The sequence below is a fragment of the Accipiter gentilis genome, chromosome 1 (genome assembly GCF_929443795.1).
Source record: "Accipiter gentilis chromosome 1, bAccGen1.1, whole genome shotgun sequence".
Classification (NCBI taxonomy): domain Eukaryota; kingdom Metazoa; phylum Chordata; class Aves; order Accipitriformes; family Accipitridae; genus Astur; species Astur gentilis.
Window position 1 is genome coordinate 11483222 of NC_064880.1, and position 17046 is coordinate 11500267.

Consider the following 17046-nt stretch of genomic DNA (forward strand, 5'->3'; position numbering starts at 1 on the left):
GTTGGAATTGACTGCCTTGGTGGCAGGTTCAAAACCTGCCTGTAGCTGGTGTGTTAATTTGTGGTGCCTCGTGAGAAAAAAAACAATAGAGCGAGTCGAGAGGAGAGATGATCCATGCTCCAGTGGTTGTGGTTGTGAGTATCAGCTGAAATGCCTATCTGTGATCCCATGCCTCCCCATAGCTGCAGGTGCTCTGGAGAAAATTAAATGCAGAGATACACACGCAAGCTATCAAATGGTACAGAAGGGCAGTTGACATCAGAAATCACCTTATAAAATGGGCATAGGTATAATCTTATGGTCTGTAGAGTGGGTTATCGAGGTGGTGATCCTGTAGTTTAATACATTTAAAACCAGTCTCTGCAAAGCAAGCTTTTCTGCTTGCTTACAGCTTGACCTTTTGTGAATGTTGAAGCAATGTTGCCTGCAGTGAGGAAAATCTCTTCGCTGGGAAACTGTGTTAAAGCCAGTAAGTCACTCAACATGTGCCTCAGAGCAGATGAAAATGCCCTGCTGAAAAAATCAGCCCTTGTGCATTTATCACCTTGCCAGCGTTAAAATTGTTGTTAAGGTTGTCAGTCTTCCATTATAGGGATTTGCCTCTCCAAAACAAAGAAAAAAATTTTATGGTTAGCTACGCTTTGTAAATTGATAGCCATCTTCACTGTACCTCCCACCCTTAGATGCAAGGAGGTGTCCTGTGTTCTGCAGTAAGCCGCAGGACACAACCAAGGGCTCTAAAATGTTTGTCCTTCAAGTTTTATTATTTTCCATGGAAGAAAACTGCATGTTTCAGTGTACTTAGATTAATATCATTAAATAGTTTAAGTGCATGGCTGCAGAGTTGGTAGGTGATGAGAACTGGAGAAGACAGTGAAATGTGAACAGTCTTTTAAAATCACTTCTGAAAACAAAGGGGTCACACTTTTATAGATGAAGCGTGGAAGTCAGTGTAACCAGGTTTTTGAAAACTGTTAGTGCAAAGTCCAAATCTGATTTCTGATGCAGAGTATTGTTGAGCACTCAATCACAGCAAGAGCCATGCTGGGCCAGGCAAAAGCTCCTTCTCACACACATCCCATCCTCAGTGCCACATCCCTGCCAGCAGCCCCAGCACTGGGAATCAGAAGGTTTGCAGGGGATGCTGGCGCTGGCTGAGGCTGTCTCCACCCACGGAACTGGTCCTGCTGCTGAACATTGCCTTGGACATCTCAGGGGGATGGGACAAGGACATCCTTGGACATCTCAGTAGCAGTGGATGCTCTGTTGGACTTTGCTATTTCTTCATTTTTGATGTCTTCATCACCCAGAGATAAGTCTCCCAGAGATCACTTGTTTTCTCTCCTTTTTTTCTTTTCCCTTAGATGCTCCCTGTTTCCCAAGGAAGGCTGTGAGGGGTCTCAGAACTCTGTCAAAGGTGGGATGGTGCTGCCCCTAAAAGAAGTACTCAGGCCAGTACCAAATGCCTTGGGAAAAAAACTGAGAAAATGTCACGACCCAGACTGGACAGGCCAGGGAGTCGTGTTTAATTCAAAATTGCCTTGGGTTAAATTAAGGTGAAACGACACCAAACAATCAGTTAAAAATTTTATTCATGACAGAAGCGAACTGAACTGAGGAGGCATGGTAGTAGGTGGCAGAGTTTCTCACAACAGAAATTGGCATAAGACTACTTCTGTTAACCGTGTAACCCAGGGTAACCATATACATCAATTCAGGGAAGAAGGACATCTCTCCCGTTGAGTCCTGAGGTTCAGAGCAGACCCCCTGGCTTTCTAGACTCCTCCTCAGAGAAGGGCCCAGGGCGGCTGGATGCACTCCTAGTCCCAGACTTGGTCAACGGTTTATGTCTTAAAGGGATGAGGTGTAGGGATTGTGGACAAAGAAAAGGAAAGAGAGAAGACAAAGAGAGAAAAAGGAAGAAAGATTTCACTGGTCCTGTGTCCAGCGTTGGTTCAGTCAGCCGAGGTGTCCAGTTCTGATGGGCTTGCACTCCTGGGGCTTCAGCTGGTGTCCTTTTATCATCCTTGCCCTTCCTTTGGGTGGGCACCTGAACTCGTCAGGCTAATGAGCAGTTTGTGAGCCTTTGGGCTTGGGGGCTGTTTTGTGGAGTAACTTCTCCTTCCCTGCAGACAGGGCCATTGTTTGATCTTTGTATCAGAAGAGGGAGCTGCGCACCCTCCAGCATGCCCTCCCCCTCCTGTTGCTGATGTCTGAGCTGATGAGATTTTCACCTTGGTTCCTTGCTGTGCAGGGTTTGTCTTTAAGCAGAACTTGCCTCACCACAATGTTTGAGACATTAACTCAGTCTCTCACAGAAAAGGACATATTGGTAGCAGTACTTCCCCAGTATATGCTTCTAACCTTCAGCAGTTTGTCTCAAGGATTTTCTCAGCCAGAAATGGTGTCTTTCAGTCTGAGAGTCCTTGATGGATTATATTTTCCCCCATGAATTTCAACCCTTTCTTGAACTTCTGTAATCTTTTAGCTTCCACACCACTTGTAGCAGTAAGTTCCACTGTTTAAGTACGTATCGCAGGAAGAGTCTAATCTTGTTTGTTTTGAATGTGGGGCATGCATCCTGGTGTGCCCCAGTAAAATGATCTGTGTCCCAGTAATAGACTCTTTACCAGCAGTAAAGAAGGGCACTTGGTGACTTTCAGTAAAGTCTGCTGGTATAGGCTGCCGGCATTGCTGATGGAAACGGTTTCCATCAGATGGTAGGAACCTGCTGGTAGAGGTATCCTCTTTAGGCCACTGATGGCCTCTGTTAGAAAAAACACCATATAAGCTTTATAATGATATTTTCCAGGTTTCCTCAAACTGTTTACTTAAAAAGATAGCTGATTAGTCAGGAGGCAAAGAGGTGGAAATTAGAGAATTGGAATTGTAAATATTGGAGCTTAAATATAGAGTTACTTAGATTAGTGAAAGCTGAACTATTGTGAGAGAAAGCAACTTGAGCTACACGAGTAAGCAGTGTAGCTGCAGATGGAATTAATTTTAAAAAATCCACTACAGGGAATACTTTTAATCATTCACCTAATTGTGTTGCAGATTCAATTTATTCTGTATGTTATTGTGGACAGACATTGAAACAAAAGGTTAAGCAGAAGAAATGGAGTGAGAGCTAGTACTGCAATGGCTACTTTTACTTGAAGTGCTGTGTTAATCCTGGTTCAACCTGGGGTGGAGGGGAATTATAAAAGAAGTATTCAAATGTAGAAAAGATTAAAAAATTAATTATGAAAATGATCAGAGATCTGGGGAAGCTGCTTCTGGAGAGGTCCTGAAGTGCTCTAGGCAGTTTATTGCAATCACCTGGTTAGTGTAATCAGGAAAATGAGAATGTAACCGATTCAAACCTAGCAAAAAGATAGTACTGAATATATTTATGGGAATGTTGTGGTTTAACCCCAGCCATCAACTAAGCACTACACAGCCTCTCACTCACTCATCCCACCCAGTGGGGTGGGGAAGAGAATCGGAGAAAAAAAAGTAAAACTCCTGGGTTGAGAGAAGAACAGTTTAATAGGGCAGAAAGGAAGAAACAAATAATGATAATAATAACAACAACAATAATGGCATGACAATAATAATAATAATAATAATAAAAGGATTGGAATATACAAAACAAGTGATGCACAATGCGGTTGCTTGCCACTCACGGACCAATGGCCAGTTAGTTCCCGACCAGCAATCCCCCCAGGCCAACTCCCCCCAGTTTATATACCAGGCATGACATCACATGGTATGGAATACCCCTTTGGCCACTTTGGGCCAGCTGTCCTGGCTGTGTTCCCTCCCAACTTCTTGTGCCCCTCCAGCCTTCTCACTGGCTGGGCATGGGAAGCTAAAAAATCCTTGACTTAGTATGAACACTACTTTACCAACAACTGAAAACATCAGTGTGTTATCAACATTCTTCTCATACTGAACCCAAAACATAGCACTACACCAGCTACTAGGAAGACAATTAACTTTATCCCAGCTGAAACCAGGTCAGGGAATTAATGAATTATATGTTGGAATAATTGCTGTGGAATTGGAAGAAAAGTAAAAGATACATCTGCATCAGCAGTGAAAGACTCTACTGCCAGGCAGGAGTTTCTTTAAATAAATACAGGAAACTTTGGAGCGCTAGAAAATAATTACCCTGTTTTATTAGTGTAGGTATGTTTCCACCTTCTCTGAATTGTGTGTGCTGGTCACTGTCAGAGGAGAGATAACGGACCTGATTGACCTTGATTTTACCTCCTGTGGGCACTGCCACTGCTCATCAGCTCGTGAAAGTTCCCATGAGCCCTAAACTGCGAAGGTAAGAAGAAATAAAGCTGAGGGAGAACATTTGTGCTTGAGAAGGATCACTGGAGATCCCAGGAGAGCACAAAAGGTTGGGAGGTCTTGGGTCAGTTCCCCAGTGAGAGCTGGGTGCTGTCAGCCCATGCAGTGCCCCTGCTCCCACTGCTTTTGGTTCCACCATGCAGGTGATCACCAGCATTCATCTGGGGTGGTCTCTATGGCTTGCCAAGGTCTTCCTTCAAATCCAGACAGACCTGAGCTTCATCAGCTTCAGAATGTTTTAAAACATAGATGGTCAGGGGTGTTCTGCTATGACATTGCTGCAATTTATATATTAACCAAAATCAGTCTGTATGTGTAGAAAAGAAGTGGATTCACTGTAACTTCATCAGAGAAAGGACCAATGCACCCAAAATAGCTTTGAGCTCACATGCCTTAATGAGCAAACTATCAGCTATTTTAGGTCTTTCCTTTTTTGAATTACTAACTTTGAATAATGATTTAATGCAGGAGCGGGGGTAGAGAAACTGTGTGTCAGATGTTAGGGCAGTCATTGGGAAGGCGAGACACGAATTCAATTTCTGTTCCAATGAATATTTATTTATATGAAAGGGAATAGAGTCAGAATGATAAGTGAAAGATCCCTACTGAGGCCGGTCAGTGGCCTGGGCTTGATGTGGACACAGCTTCAAGTCCTTGGTTTTGAGATGGGGACAGCAAGGACATCATTTTAGGCCAGTAAGTCTTGTTCCCAGAACTGCAGTGGTCTGTTCATAGCCTGCCTTATTCCCATCTCTTCCATGCTCTTGGTGACTCTTAACTGTGTTAATGTAATAAACCACCTGGGAGAAAAGGATAATTTATTAATTTATTGGGTGACTATTCTTATAAGAGACCAAAACCTTAGCAGCTAAATATGTAGACATTTAATAGTTATTGTTGCTCACCACCGACCTGTTGTCACGCAACTTGAGCATCAAATAGGATTAAAAAAATCTTTAAAATATCTGCCTGTTTTCTGGCAGTGATTTTCCACCCCCCTCCCCTACAGTTCCTCCTGTATTGTTTGCATCTATAGCGGTCATTTTGTCTTGCTTGAGTTCTGCTTAGTCCTCCTTATCAGCCCTCCCCAGTGTCTGGCTTCATGTTCATTCAAGCGTTTTTAGGCTTCCTTGCCAGCAGCTTAGTTCCACACTGTTTGAGATGCAGCCCCATCCCATCCTTCTGTGCCAGCTTACATCTTCCCAGAGGGACTCACTGTGTTCTCACTTGTATACCAACACCATAGTTTCCTCTGCTTTGCTCATAAGCAGTGTGAAAAAAATAATCTTTTTGGAAAAAGCTAATGTGTCCACCCTGTATGCAAGCATCCTACCCAATTGCTGTTCAAGTAGACTTTTTGTCAGCTGTATTGGCAGGTAAGTTGCCCATGGGTTTCTTCCCAGAAACGCCTGGCAGTTTCAGTTCCCACCTCTTCATGAGAACATCCTCAAGCCAGCCCTGGTTCCCCCAGGGAGTGGGCAATCGCATGGTTCTGGAGATCAGCCTCCATTTGGCTGGGTAGATTGAGAATCTGTGTAGTGAGTTACCAGTGTTCAGTGATCCTGGAAGAAGCGTTCCTCTGTGTTCACCCTTGGCACCCAGTCAGTTTGGTTTAACATTTTGGAATCACCATTTCTGGTATATGTGGAACTTTGAGGTTTTGTGTAGCTCAGCCTTGGAGAAGATTTCTTCAGTTACCAGTCATCATGCTCCCTTTTTTTTTTGGAGGAGTGCCCCATATTGTTTATTACCTAGATGGCAAGCCCTTCTGGCAGGCTTTGAAGCCTCTCTGAAGCATTGTATTCTCTTTGTGGATCAGGTCTATCTCTCTTTGGAAAAGTTTGTTTCACTAGTATATTCCATCATAATGTCATTCAACATGATTTTACATTGCCTTGTAGCTTGTCAGCTGCTGGCTGTGTTCTCTTGTCCAGCACTTCATGATGTAAGGTAGAGCAGAAAAATACATATATTACAGAAATGAGAGCATAAAACTTGCAGCTGGGAAGCAGTATTCATAATTATGCAGTGGGGCTATGGAAAAAACACTGGAATGGGGACTCTGTTTCTTGTCCCTGCAGTGACTTGCCTGTGTGGCTACAGGGAGGTTAATCATTTAAGCCATTTGTGTATTAATTTTCTGTTTCTAAAACCAGGGTGATGATAAAACAGTCACTCATTATTTTTCTTCTGTGTACCTTAAATTTCAGCTTTCTCCATTAGGTAGGCACTAGCACAATTAAATGCAGATTTTGTGCTGCATGGTCGTGGTGCTGTCAGAGCACAGATTGTAACACAATTTTGGGTCCAGCAGCAAAAAGACCTTGTTTTAAAATCAGTGCCTGACCAGACATATTTGTAGTCTCTGAGCAAAATTGTGTTCCTGAAAAATTTCTCCATCTGTTGATAAGAGCTTCTGAGTTGCAGTCCATTCAAATGCATCAAGAAAATTTGTATTTGCAATGTCGAGGGTCTTCTGACTCTACAAGTTGTGCAATTGCAAAACATTGGCCAGCTCTTGGTGCAGATGTGACCTCAGTCACCACTGACTGCTGGTCACTGTCTCCAGTCAGATTCTGTAAAAAGCTGTCAAGCTCAGAAATCATGACACATGAGCTTTAATTATTGCTTCTTTGGCTGCTAAAGCTTTTCCAGAAGGAAGTTAACATGGAGAGCTCCTCCACGTTATTTCTAGGCTGTCGGTTCTCATAACTATTGTTAAGAAGATGGTGGTGAATCAGACTGGCAGTCTTCAAAACCTCTTTTTCTTTTCTTTCTTTTCGTCTGACCCTGGCAGTCTGTTTTTAGAACTGATTGTGTTCAAGAGTTTGTACCATTTCAAGTGGGTGCCCCCAAGCTCTGTATACTGCTGCCCGTCAGCCCTGTTGATTTGCCTTGGACTCTCTGGAGGGGTGAGAGTGGTATAGAATCTTCTTCTATTACTGAGAGCCCAGAGACAGTTTGCAAGCTCAAGACTCAGCCACAAGTGTCCTTTTGGGCTTGATGTAGTTGCTTACATGTTTCTAGCACCATGTTGGATGCTCTTGGGTATCTAAGACATCTGCATGGTGCTGGCAGGTAAGCCATAGGACCTGTGTCCTTCTGGTGTGTAAACCTGTGGGCCAGGTGGTTACCCCGGAACATCTCAGATACTGCTGGGTGCCAACACACAGACAACCACAGCAAGCTCTTTACGCCTGGTGCTCCGAGATAGGGACCTGAGCTCCCTCCCCAGCTGCCCACTCCTTCTCTCCAGCTGCTGATCCCAATGCTGGTGGAACGTGCATGGGGATGGGCTGCCATGTCTCTCCTGCCAGTCTGGGGACTGCTCATCATGCTGTCTAGCACATAACTTGCCTTTCTCAGCCACTCCCTTGGGAACAACCAGCTGTGCTGGCGTAGATTGCTCTGGTTTTCAGCTTCCTTTCAGGTGAAAATTCAAGATTTGATCTTGACTCATCTGTTCTAGCTGTTATGGTTCCAGCTGCCTTAAAACCAGCATGTGAGATTAGCTGCAGTGTTGAATTGAGCCATCGTTCAACAAGAGCAGGACTGGTATTTTGAAGTTTTCCTTAATATTAGAAGTTAGCCCCCCTTACAGCCTGACCAAAGTTGCTTGCTAACCCTGCTGTCAAGATACAACAAGGCTCTGACTGTTATTGTTCAAGTTTTCCTGAAGGTGAAAGAGATAAATCCTTCCTAATTCTGAGATAGCTTATTTTGGGTTATACACTGACATTTTCTATTCCTAAACTTGTATATGTCTTGTAAAAATAAAATAGAAAGCATTTAACCAGTGTTGAAGACAGATTCGTTCTTATTTATGGAATAGCTAGATAATGAATTTGATTGTTATAAAAAAAAAAAAAAAAAAAAAGGTTTACATGTTGGTTTGAGGAGCCTGGGTTTTGCACTTCAATCTTCTTGTCAGGTCCAATGTTGAGGATACTGAAATGATGTGTTTTGAGGTTTGAGCATGAAAGTATAGACTTATCTGTCTATCCAGTTGTTCTCCTAAGCCTCAAATGTTCATAACGATCATGAGCATTAGGTACTTTGATGCTTGGCTTAGGGCTGTCTGACCCTGTTGTAATAGACGTGGTGTACACAGAGCTCTGCTTCCACTTATACAGAGCTGCGAGTGCTCAGTATGCCTGAAAATTGGAGCCAGCCACCTCCTTGACATACTGCTGATGCCTCAATGTCCGTTTTTAAAGTGAACAATAAAAACTCGTTTAATTTATTGTGTCAAATCATTTAAAAGTGCAAATCTTTATAATCTAATGCTGCTGTAATTTTTAAGTTATTTGTTTAATTTCCTCATGTGCATTTCTGTGTGATCCTACAGGTTTTAGCTGATGCTGTTGCACGCTTGGTTGTAGATAAATTCAGTGATTTGACAGAAAATTTCACATCTCCACATGCACGTAGAAAAGTCCTTGCTGGAATTGTCATGACAACAGGTAAAAAAAAAAATTTTTTTTAAAAAAGTACTATTTTTACTGCTTAAATATGAGAGCTCTGTTTGCATTCTAGGAAACTATCTTTTTTCAGTCAACCAGTATTGAAATATATTTTTACTGTTTAATCTTCAAGGTGCAACAAATGTAGCAATTAAGTCTTGGCTAAAGATAATTACAGGAAAATCAGACCTCCAAATACTTCTGTTTCCACAGAGTTCCTGTCTTCTGCCTGATTGAGACATCTGAGATAACTCATGGTCTACAAAATACATGTACCTTTTAAAATTAACCATGCAACGTTTTGAAAGTAAATCTAAAATAAATTTCACTGCATCGGTCACACAGATGGCATTCTTGGGTTTTGGCATATTACGTAAGAAATTATGCTTGCTTTCCAAGTTTTTAAGTTTTTGCACTTTGTTAGAGTTATTCTTGCTATACTTTATTCTTAGTGCTTTGTGTCTCAGTCATTTTAGTAAAAATATCCGAAGAAAGCAGCTTATGTTTTGGCAGCTGACACTGGTGTGCACATACAAGCGGCAGTAATGTGGTTCTCTGATTGCTGGCATGAGATCCGTGTTCTACCAGATCACCCAAAATGGTGAAGTTCTGCCCTAAGCTCATCTGCGACCACGCTGCTGCTGAATTTTCCTCAGGCTAAGATTTATATTGGTCCTCAATCCATCTGAACCCTTGATGGGACATTCATTTGGGGCCTGTCATGAAACGTCCCCAATTAGTTGTACAAGCCAGGTGGATATCGGTGGATAAATGGTGATTTGGGCAATGCCAGCCCTTTCCTCCCACGGGGATGTTTGTAGGAGCTTCCTGCACAGTGCAGAGAGGTCTGAGGATGCTGGTTAGGGCAGATGATGACTGCATGCTCTAGGGACAGGGCAACGTGACAAGGGGACATTGTGGCCCAAACTCTGTCACAAGACATCCGTGGTGGGCTGACCCTTGCCAGCAGCCAAACACCCACCCAGCCTTTCACTCGCTGCCTTCTCCTGGGGGATGGAGAGAAAATGGAAAGAGAGTGAGAAGATTCGTGGGTGGACAAACACCTTAACCTCGAACATCCTCTCTTCCTTTCCCTGAGCACAACACTTCTGGTGTGGTATATCCCTTGGTCACTGTCACTGAGCTGTCCTGGCTGTGTCCCCTCCCCGTCTTTTGCTCACGCCCAGCACTCTGGCCTTTGGGAGGTTTGGAGTGAAAGCCTTGACGCTTCTCAAGCTCTGCTCAGTGACAGCCAAAACATTTGTGTAGTACCAACACTGTTTTAGCCCCAAATGCAAAGCACTGTGAGGAACATGCTGTAGTTTTATTTAATATACTTTGTGATATTTAACAAGTTTTTATTGTAATTACAGTCCTGTGTCCACAATTCCCAGAAGAGCCATGTGACCAAAGAATTAAGACTTAATTAACATGTGAATACATTTTGATTAACTGAAGAAATAGCTTTACACAGAATTAGAAACCATCTTGGCATGGATACGTGTCTGGAGAACCCCTGGAATTAGCTGACCCCATTGCACAGCCTTGTGTTGTAGAGTGAAGCGGCTCCCTGCTTCTCATCCATGGCCTTCTCCTCCAGCCCTGTGGGCAGGAGGGGCAGCTGGGCTCAGGTTCTTTTTTTTTAAGGCCATATATTTCATCAGGAATGAAAGCTCAAACAGTCCATGTCTCAATTACCTTTTTAATTACTCAATTACCAATTCCCTTGCTAATTACTGGTTACGCCCCTTATGTCGGCACTGCCATCGTGCAGCCAGGTGGTTATGGGACGATCCTCAACTCTAGGTACTTGGGGTGCGTTGACAGTGGTTTTTCTGCTTTTTTTTTCCTCCTGCCGTAACTACTCTGTGGGAGGAAGACAGCAGAAGGCATTTGGCAGGGCTTGGCCACTCTCTGCCTCTGCTGGTGAGGCCTCAAGAGCTATAGAGGAATTAGTGTGGCTTGTTGGGGCTTTTTTTGCTGAGTGTTTTGCTAGAGGGATGTAACATTTTGGCCTGTCTTTCTGAATTCTTCATGTAGCTGACCTTTTTTTGTGTGTGTGATATAGACAGTTCTCTGTATAGAAAAAAACCCCAAAATACTTTTAAAATTCTATTGTACAGAATGATTTATTACCAAGAACTACACTTCTGGAAGCATTATACTGCTGGTAAGCTTTACAGTGGTTTAAACATTTAAATTTCTTCATTCCCTAGTGTTACCTTTCTCGTTGTTGGCTTAATACCCTTCCATAACGTGCTGCTGTTTTAATAAATCAGTGCCTTTCAGATTTCTAAAGTCTTTGTGAATATCTGCATAGGTGGCCAGAAGGTACATGCTGGAAGCTAGCTGGCTGACTGGGGCTCAGGAAAAAAGCACCATCTTTAGAGCTCAGGCTTTAATAACTCTTCCTGAAACAGCTATTTTTCTCTGCAGGTTTTCCATTTCTAACTTGTCTGAACTCCAACATGAAGAGCTCACAAGAATCATAGACTGTACTGGTACAGGGAGGATATGGCTGAATAAAGCTTTTGCTTTAAAGAAAGTATCAGAAGAAAAACTTTTTTTTTATAAGAAGCAAACAACAAAAAAAGGACCCTTGTTTGGGTTCTGCAAGAAGATCACTTGCTAGATTTTTTTGTGGTTTTAATTGCATCTTCTTCCTGAAATTTTGTTTTGCAGGTACAGATGTAAAAGATGCCCTGGTAATAAGTGTTTCTACAGGAACAAAATGCATCAATGGTGAATACATGAGTGATCGTGGTCTTGCATTAAATGATTGCCATGCGGAAATTATATCTCGCCGGTGCCTGCTGAAATTTCTGTATACACAACTTGAGCTTTATCTAAGGTAAGCTGGAGGGGAAAAGGAAGGTGAACTGATCACACAGAGCTGAACAGGTGTCTCTGTAAAACATCTGTCTTAAGTATTTCAATGTGAAACACTTGTCCTGTGGCATTAGGATGTTTATTTTAGAACTCAGGGCCTTTGCCCTAAAGTTTGAATTTAAGAAAACATGTATTCAGTTAGGTGTCAATCATGAGAAGGGATGACAGAAAAAATAACTGGGAATCATTTTGTAAACTGTAAACATATAAATCAAAATAATCTTGAGTGGGCTAAAGGGTGGTGGTGTTTCATTTACTGGTAGGTGCCTGAAAGCTCTTGACAGCTGGGGATGTCAAGGGCTCTCTGTTTCTTGTCTCAATGGTCTTTTAATTTTGTTAACTGTAGTAACTGTTAGATTTATACTATAAAATTTCCAGACATCTTGTGTTTGTTTTTAATGCCTATTAAGACTGCCCAGCTTACAGTTATTTACGTGTTAACGTCAGTTTTGATTCTAGCTTTATTCTGTTTCAGCAATAAAGAAGATCAACAAAAATCCATTTTTATCAAATCGGAGCGAGGCGGGTTTAAGCTGAAGGAGAATGTGCAGTTTCATCTCTATATCAGCACATCTCCTTGTGGCGACGCTAGGATTTTCTCACCACATGAAGCAGCACAAGAGGGTATGACAGCAGTCCCGCTCAAGCAAGGGATTTTAAAGTATTCTTTGAGCATGTACAAGTGGCACAGTTAAAATTTAGGTGTCTTTTTTCCTTTTAGTGTAGATGTGTGTTAGACAAAGATCTCTTCAAAAAAAATCTGAGCTGTTCTTCCTGTGTGGTAGAAGTTAAGTATAGACTGATCCACCATGTGGTCTTGAAGAGGCTGAATGCTAGCCGAGATAAGCCAGTGAGTCAGCAAGTATTTGTACAGAACTAACTGAACTGTTTCACTGTTTCCATCTTTTAACGGTGGTTGTCTGCCTGCCCCTTTCTTGATCTGTCCATTAACTTCATTCTAATGCTGTAATGCGCAGAAGAGAATTGAAGAGCTACCTGCTGTGTACTGCTCCTTTGTACAAAGCTTGGTTTAATTAATTGCAAGTGTGTTTTAGAAGACAGTATTTGTGAGAGATGTCTGATGCTGTAGCTAATTTGCAAGGAGCAATAGAAATTGTTATGCAAGCCAGCAGTTACACAGGCAAATACCTTTAATTGACTCTTCTTATTGTAATGCTATCTGTAAAACACTTTCAGAATGTTTCTCAGCTGATTGTAAATTATTTTTGTCATTTAGATCAAGGGGACAGGCATCCAAACCGCAAAGCGAGAGGACAGCTACGGACAAAAATAGAATCTGGGGAAGGGACCATCCCTGTGCGCTCTACTACCACTATCCAGACATGGGATGGCGTATTGCAAGGAGAAAGGCTACTTACCATGTCCTGCAGTGACAAGATAGCGAGGTGAGATACTGAATGATTGGTTTCTTTGCTACTGCTTTTTATTGCTGAACAAGAAGGGATAGTTGCATGATACCTGTAATGAATGTGCAGGCTATTGATTGGTGTGGGGGCGGCTGTAACTCCAGTGATAAAGCTCTGATTCTTCACCTGCAATTGGTGTCAGACCTTCTGCTGGCTTCAGAGGCAAGGTGAAATCATTATCTGTCATTCCAGACACTTCAAGTCATGACAGCTTTGTATTTATATCACTGGGAAATAGCAGAGGAATGCTTCCCCCCGCCCCTCCCCACAGTAGTATAGCATTAGCAAAACAGTGCAATAAATATATTACATTAGTTATATTTGGATAACTTCTGATGATGATATACATCCTTGCCCCATCCCTGGAAGTGTTCAAGGCCAATGGGGATGGGGCTTTGAGCAACCTGGTCTAGTGAAAGGTGTCCGTGCCTATGGCAGGGGACTTGGACTAGGTGATCTTTAAAGGTTCCTTCCAACCCAAACCATTCTATGATTTTATGATATCAAAGATACATACATTTACCATGGATAGATTTAGAGTTGTATTATTTTATATAGGGAAAAAGTGTTCCAGTTAAAAAGTGGGCACTTTTAATTTTTAACTTTAAAATTGCTTTAGTTTTAGTTTGGGTATTTTTACTGTAATTAAATATTTTGTTTCCAATACCAGTGCTTTTATTTATATTTTATCCATTTCCATCTTTGTTGTCCTTTTTCACAAAGATTGAAAGATTTTTTTGTTCAAAATCATAAATGGACATATGATTACCCCCCAAAAAAATTTAGTAGCAGTATCCTTTAACAAGTGTCAGAAGTATGGGAGAGTTGCAACATAATTTTTGGAAATGAGTTTGTGTGTTTGCAGCCTCTGTGTTCTTGCAAAATAGGTGAGAAATGCCAAGTTTTTCAGCTGATGATATTTTAGTTATTTTTTAATTAAAATAGCTCTACTGTTTTGTCAAATCACAGTTAGCCTGATTCAAAATTTATTAAGTGTATTAAGTTGGAACTATTCTTGTGAACTGCGTATGCCAAATCAAAAATACAGGAAGAAGGTTATGTAATCGCTTTGTTCCTCTAGTCTTGTCTCAAGTAATCAGCATCTCTACTGAAGGAAGACGTTTTGCTTTAGTTTAAATCCACCTAACATAAATGGATAGGGCCTTTCAGAAGCTAGGACACTGGGTTGTTGAAAGGTAATTCTACAAAAATGACATTTCAGTTTCTTTTATAATATTTTCAGTAAAATTCACCAAATTATAGAAGTCACCCCAGCTTCATGTCAGGGACTTCTCCCTACCACCCGACATGGTAATTGTGCCACATTCATTTGACTTCTTTTATCACATCATCATTGCTGTTAGTGCAAATAAACAAAATGAAGACAGTTGTTGAGTTAGAACACATTTGACTATTTTGTTGATTTTGTGTGATGCAGAACAGAATCCAACTCTCGCTTGCATAGCTAGCTGTCGCCTCTCCTTGGGGCTAATGGGAATAATTTTGTTTGTGCCAGTGAAGGAAGCAAATAGAACCCCTTGACACAGAACAAAGACTGTATGACGGGTAAGGAGGCCCCAATTTTCATATTTTTTTTTTCTTTTCTGTTTTTTTTTGTGTTTTTTCTTTTTACATTTCCCTGACACTTATGACCATGTTTTCTCCATTTATATTTGAAAGAATGCATTGCTTTCTAGTGTCCGGCAGTCAGTCCTCCAGTATGCCTGAGCCTTGTGAATTTCCACTGAGCTTTCCCAAAGATTCACAGACCCAGCCTGGAAAAGATGTGGATAAATTTGGGGTGCAGGATTGCACAAGCAGGAAAACTTCTTGTAGCTGAACAGCTTCATCTATGTGGATTATATGTATAATCCAAACCATTATTTCCAGCCCCTGAGCACTTTGTTGCAGTGTGCTGTCTAGCAGCCTTCTGAGCCTGGTAGGAACATCCAAGAAAAATTGTGTGAAGCATGGAAAGGCCATGAGTGTAATCCCATTTGGGTCAGCAGAATTAGAACAGGATTATCCTAGCGTGTTAGTGCCTGGTGGCAATGCATTATGGTGTTAGGGAGGTTTCTGTGACCAGAGTAACTGTTTTGGGACATTAATATACATGCATTTGTTTTAAATGTATCCTAACCTTGTTCATAGTACTTTATAATGTCTATTTTTGTCATTTTCCTTTTGACATGTTTTTCCGCCCACATTCAAGTTTTTTGGCTTCAAATAATTACTTAAATTCTCATGACACATTCCAGTTGTGGGTAATGTCTTGCTGAGAAGAGGAAAATTTTTTTCACCCTGTTTCATTGGTAGGAAGGTTGTAGGAATTGAGAAGAGCTTTAACATTAGGATGAGTTGCTAAAGGGAAAGTAATTGGTGCTTTTCTACTCTAAAGAAGGGAAAATAGTCTTTCTGATAATCTTTTGTGTGAAAGAACATTATGTGCCTATGCACTGGCCTTGTTTTGTGCTTATTCAGAGTGGGAAATCCGAACGGAAGTTTGTAACTCAATCTTTCTGTTTATTTCCCCAGTGGCTTTGTCTTCTTGACCCTACCACCTAGTTTTTGGGGACTGATGAAGTTGCACAAACACATCTTAAAATCCTACACATGCTCACAAAAGCCTGCATGTTCTGCAGCTATGTCCATACGCATCTGTCTTTGAGTTTGAGAGTTATTTAAGTGGCAAGCTCCACAACGGAGCTAGTGTGATTTCTGAACAGCAATAAAAAGCAGTTCTCCTCACCAACTCAAGTGACAGTGGCTGATGTGAAGGTATTCACTTAGATACATGGTGGCTGTGTGACACCTAGGTAAAAAACCTGGGGGAAGGTGGTAAGAAACCACTACCCAAGGTGTAGCATCTAAATAACCAGATGTAGCACCATGTATCCTCTCAAACCAGTGACCTGAGTCTTGACTCAGGCTCACTGGTGTGCAGCAAATCCAGGCAACACCAGAAAAGCTAGGACAAGTCAGAGCTGTGTGGTTGCCAACCTAGGTACAGCTACAAGGGAAAACAGATTCTCTCATCTGTAATTGCAAATCTGACCTCAGGATAAAGAAAAAGATGTTTGCAAGAAGTGCTACTGTCAAAGACCATGAACTTCTTGCACTTAACTGATTTATTGTGTGGGCCGCTGACTGAGCTACTTCATATAGAAGAAGCTCTGACTCCACTCCATGTAAAGATGTTGCTGCCTGTTTGTGCTGTGGCTCATGAAAGGCATGGGCTGGTCATAGAGATTCAGTTAATATCTACAGAAACAAAGAGTAATTGGATTTAAAATCAGAAAAGAAACCAGATTGCAGTTAGAGAATGAAGTCAGCTCTGCCTGGTCATTCTGCCAGGTGATGAGAGTAAAGCCCAGCTAGACGGGTGTCCACAGCAAGCAGATCGTGACCTGCCCTGTGTAGGTCTGAGTTGAAGTTGAGCAGCAGAAGTGTCCCCGCACATGAATGATGAACCACAGTGAATGTGGTTACACAGACAGACAAACGCTTGTCACTGGTCTACAGAGGTGAAGGCCACCGCAGGGCTCTGCAAGCATCCCTGAGGATGCTGCCAGCCTCAAACTTGGCAGGCTGGTCACAGCAATCTTGGAAACCAGAAACATGCAGGAGAACCCACGGGCGCAGCTACTGCAAGCACAAGCGCCTTCTGTTCAGAGCTAGCGGGAGCCCCTGGGTCTGCAGCTTCCAACATCTTCATGGTAAGGAGGAAGTTGTCCCACATCTTGGATGCAGAGTGGTCGTGGGAAGCTCTTGGTTTGCATTGCAATTCAAAAGGCCTTGAAATCTTGTGGGTGTCACGGTAAGCCAAACCTGCCTTTGGGATTATTCCCCGAGACACGTGTTGTCTGAGCCATGCGCCTCTGCCACGGGCGAGAGCAGGAGATGAATGTGAGGAGCAAAATTCT

General features: G+C 42.1%; 1 protein-coding gene across 6 annotated transcripts in view; it reads left to right on the forward strand.

Moving 5' to 3' along the window:
* Positions 1 to 17046, forward strand: part of ADARB1 (adenosine deaminase RNA specific B1) — an 87416-nt gene that overhangs the window by 50781 nt on the left and 19589 nt on the right. For all 6 annotated transcript variants that reach the window (XM_049797194.1, XM_049797506.1, XM_049797256.1 and 3 more), the window contains 4 exons: positions 8693 to 8807; positions 11490 to 11658; positions 12172 to 12320; positions 12934 to 13102. In XM_049797194.1, the coding sequence (XP_049653151.1) occupies positions 8693 to 8807; positions 11490 to 11658; positions 12172 to 12320; positions 12934 to 13102 (602 nt within the window). The remainder of the gene's footprint in view (positions 1 to 8692; positions 8808 to 11489; positions 11659 to 12171; positions 12321 to 12933; positions 13103 to 17046) is intronic.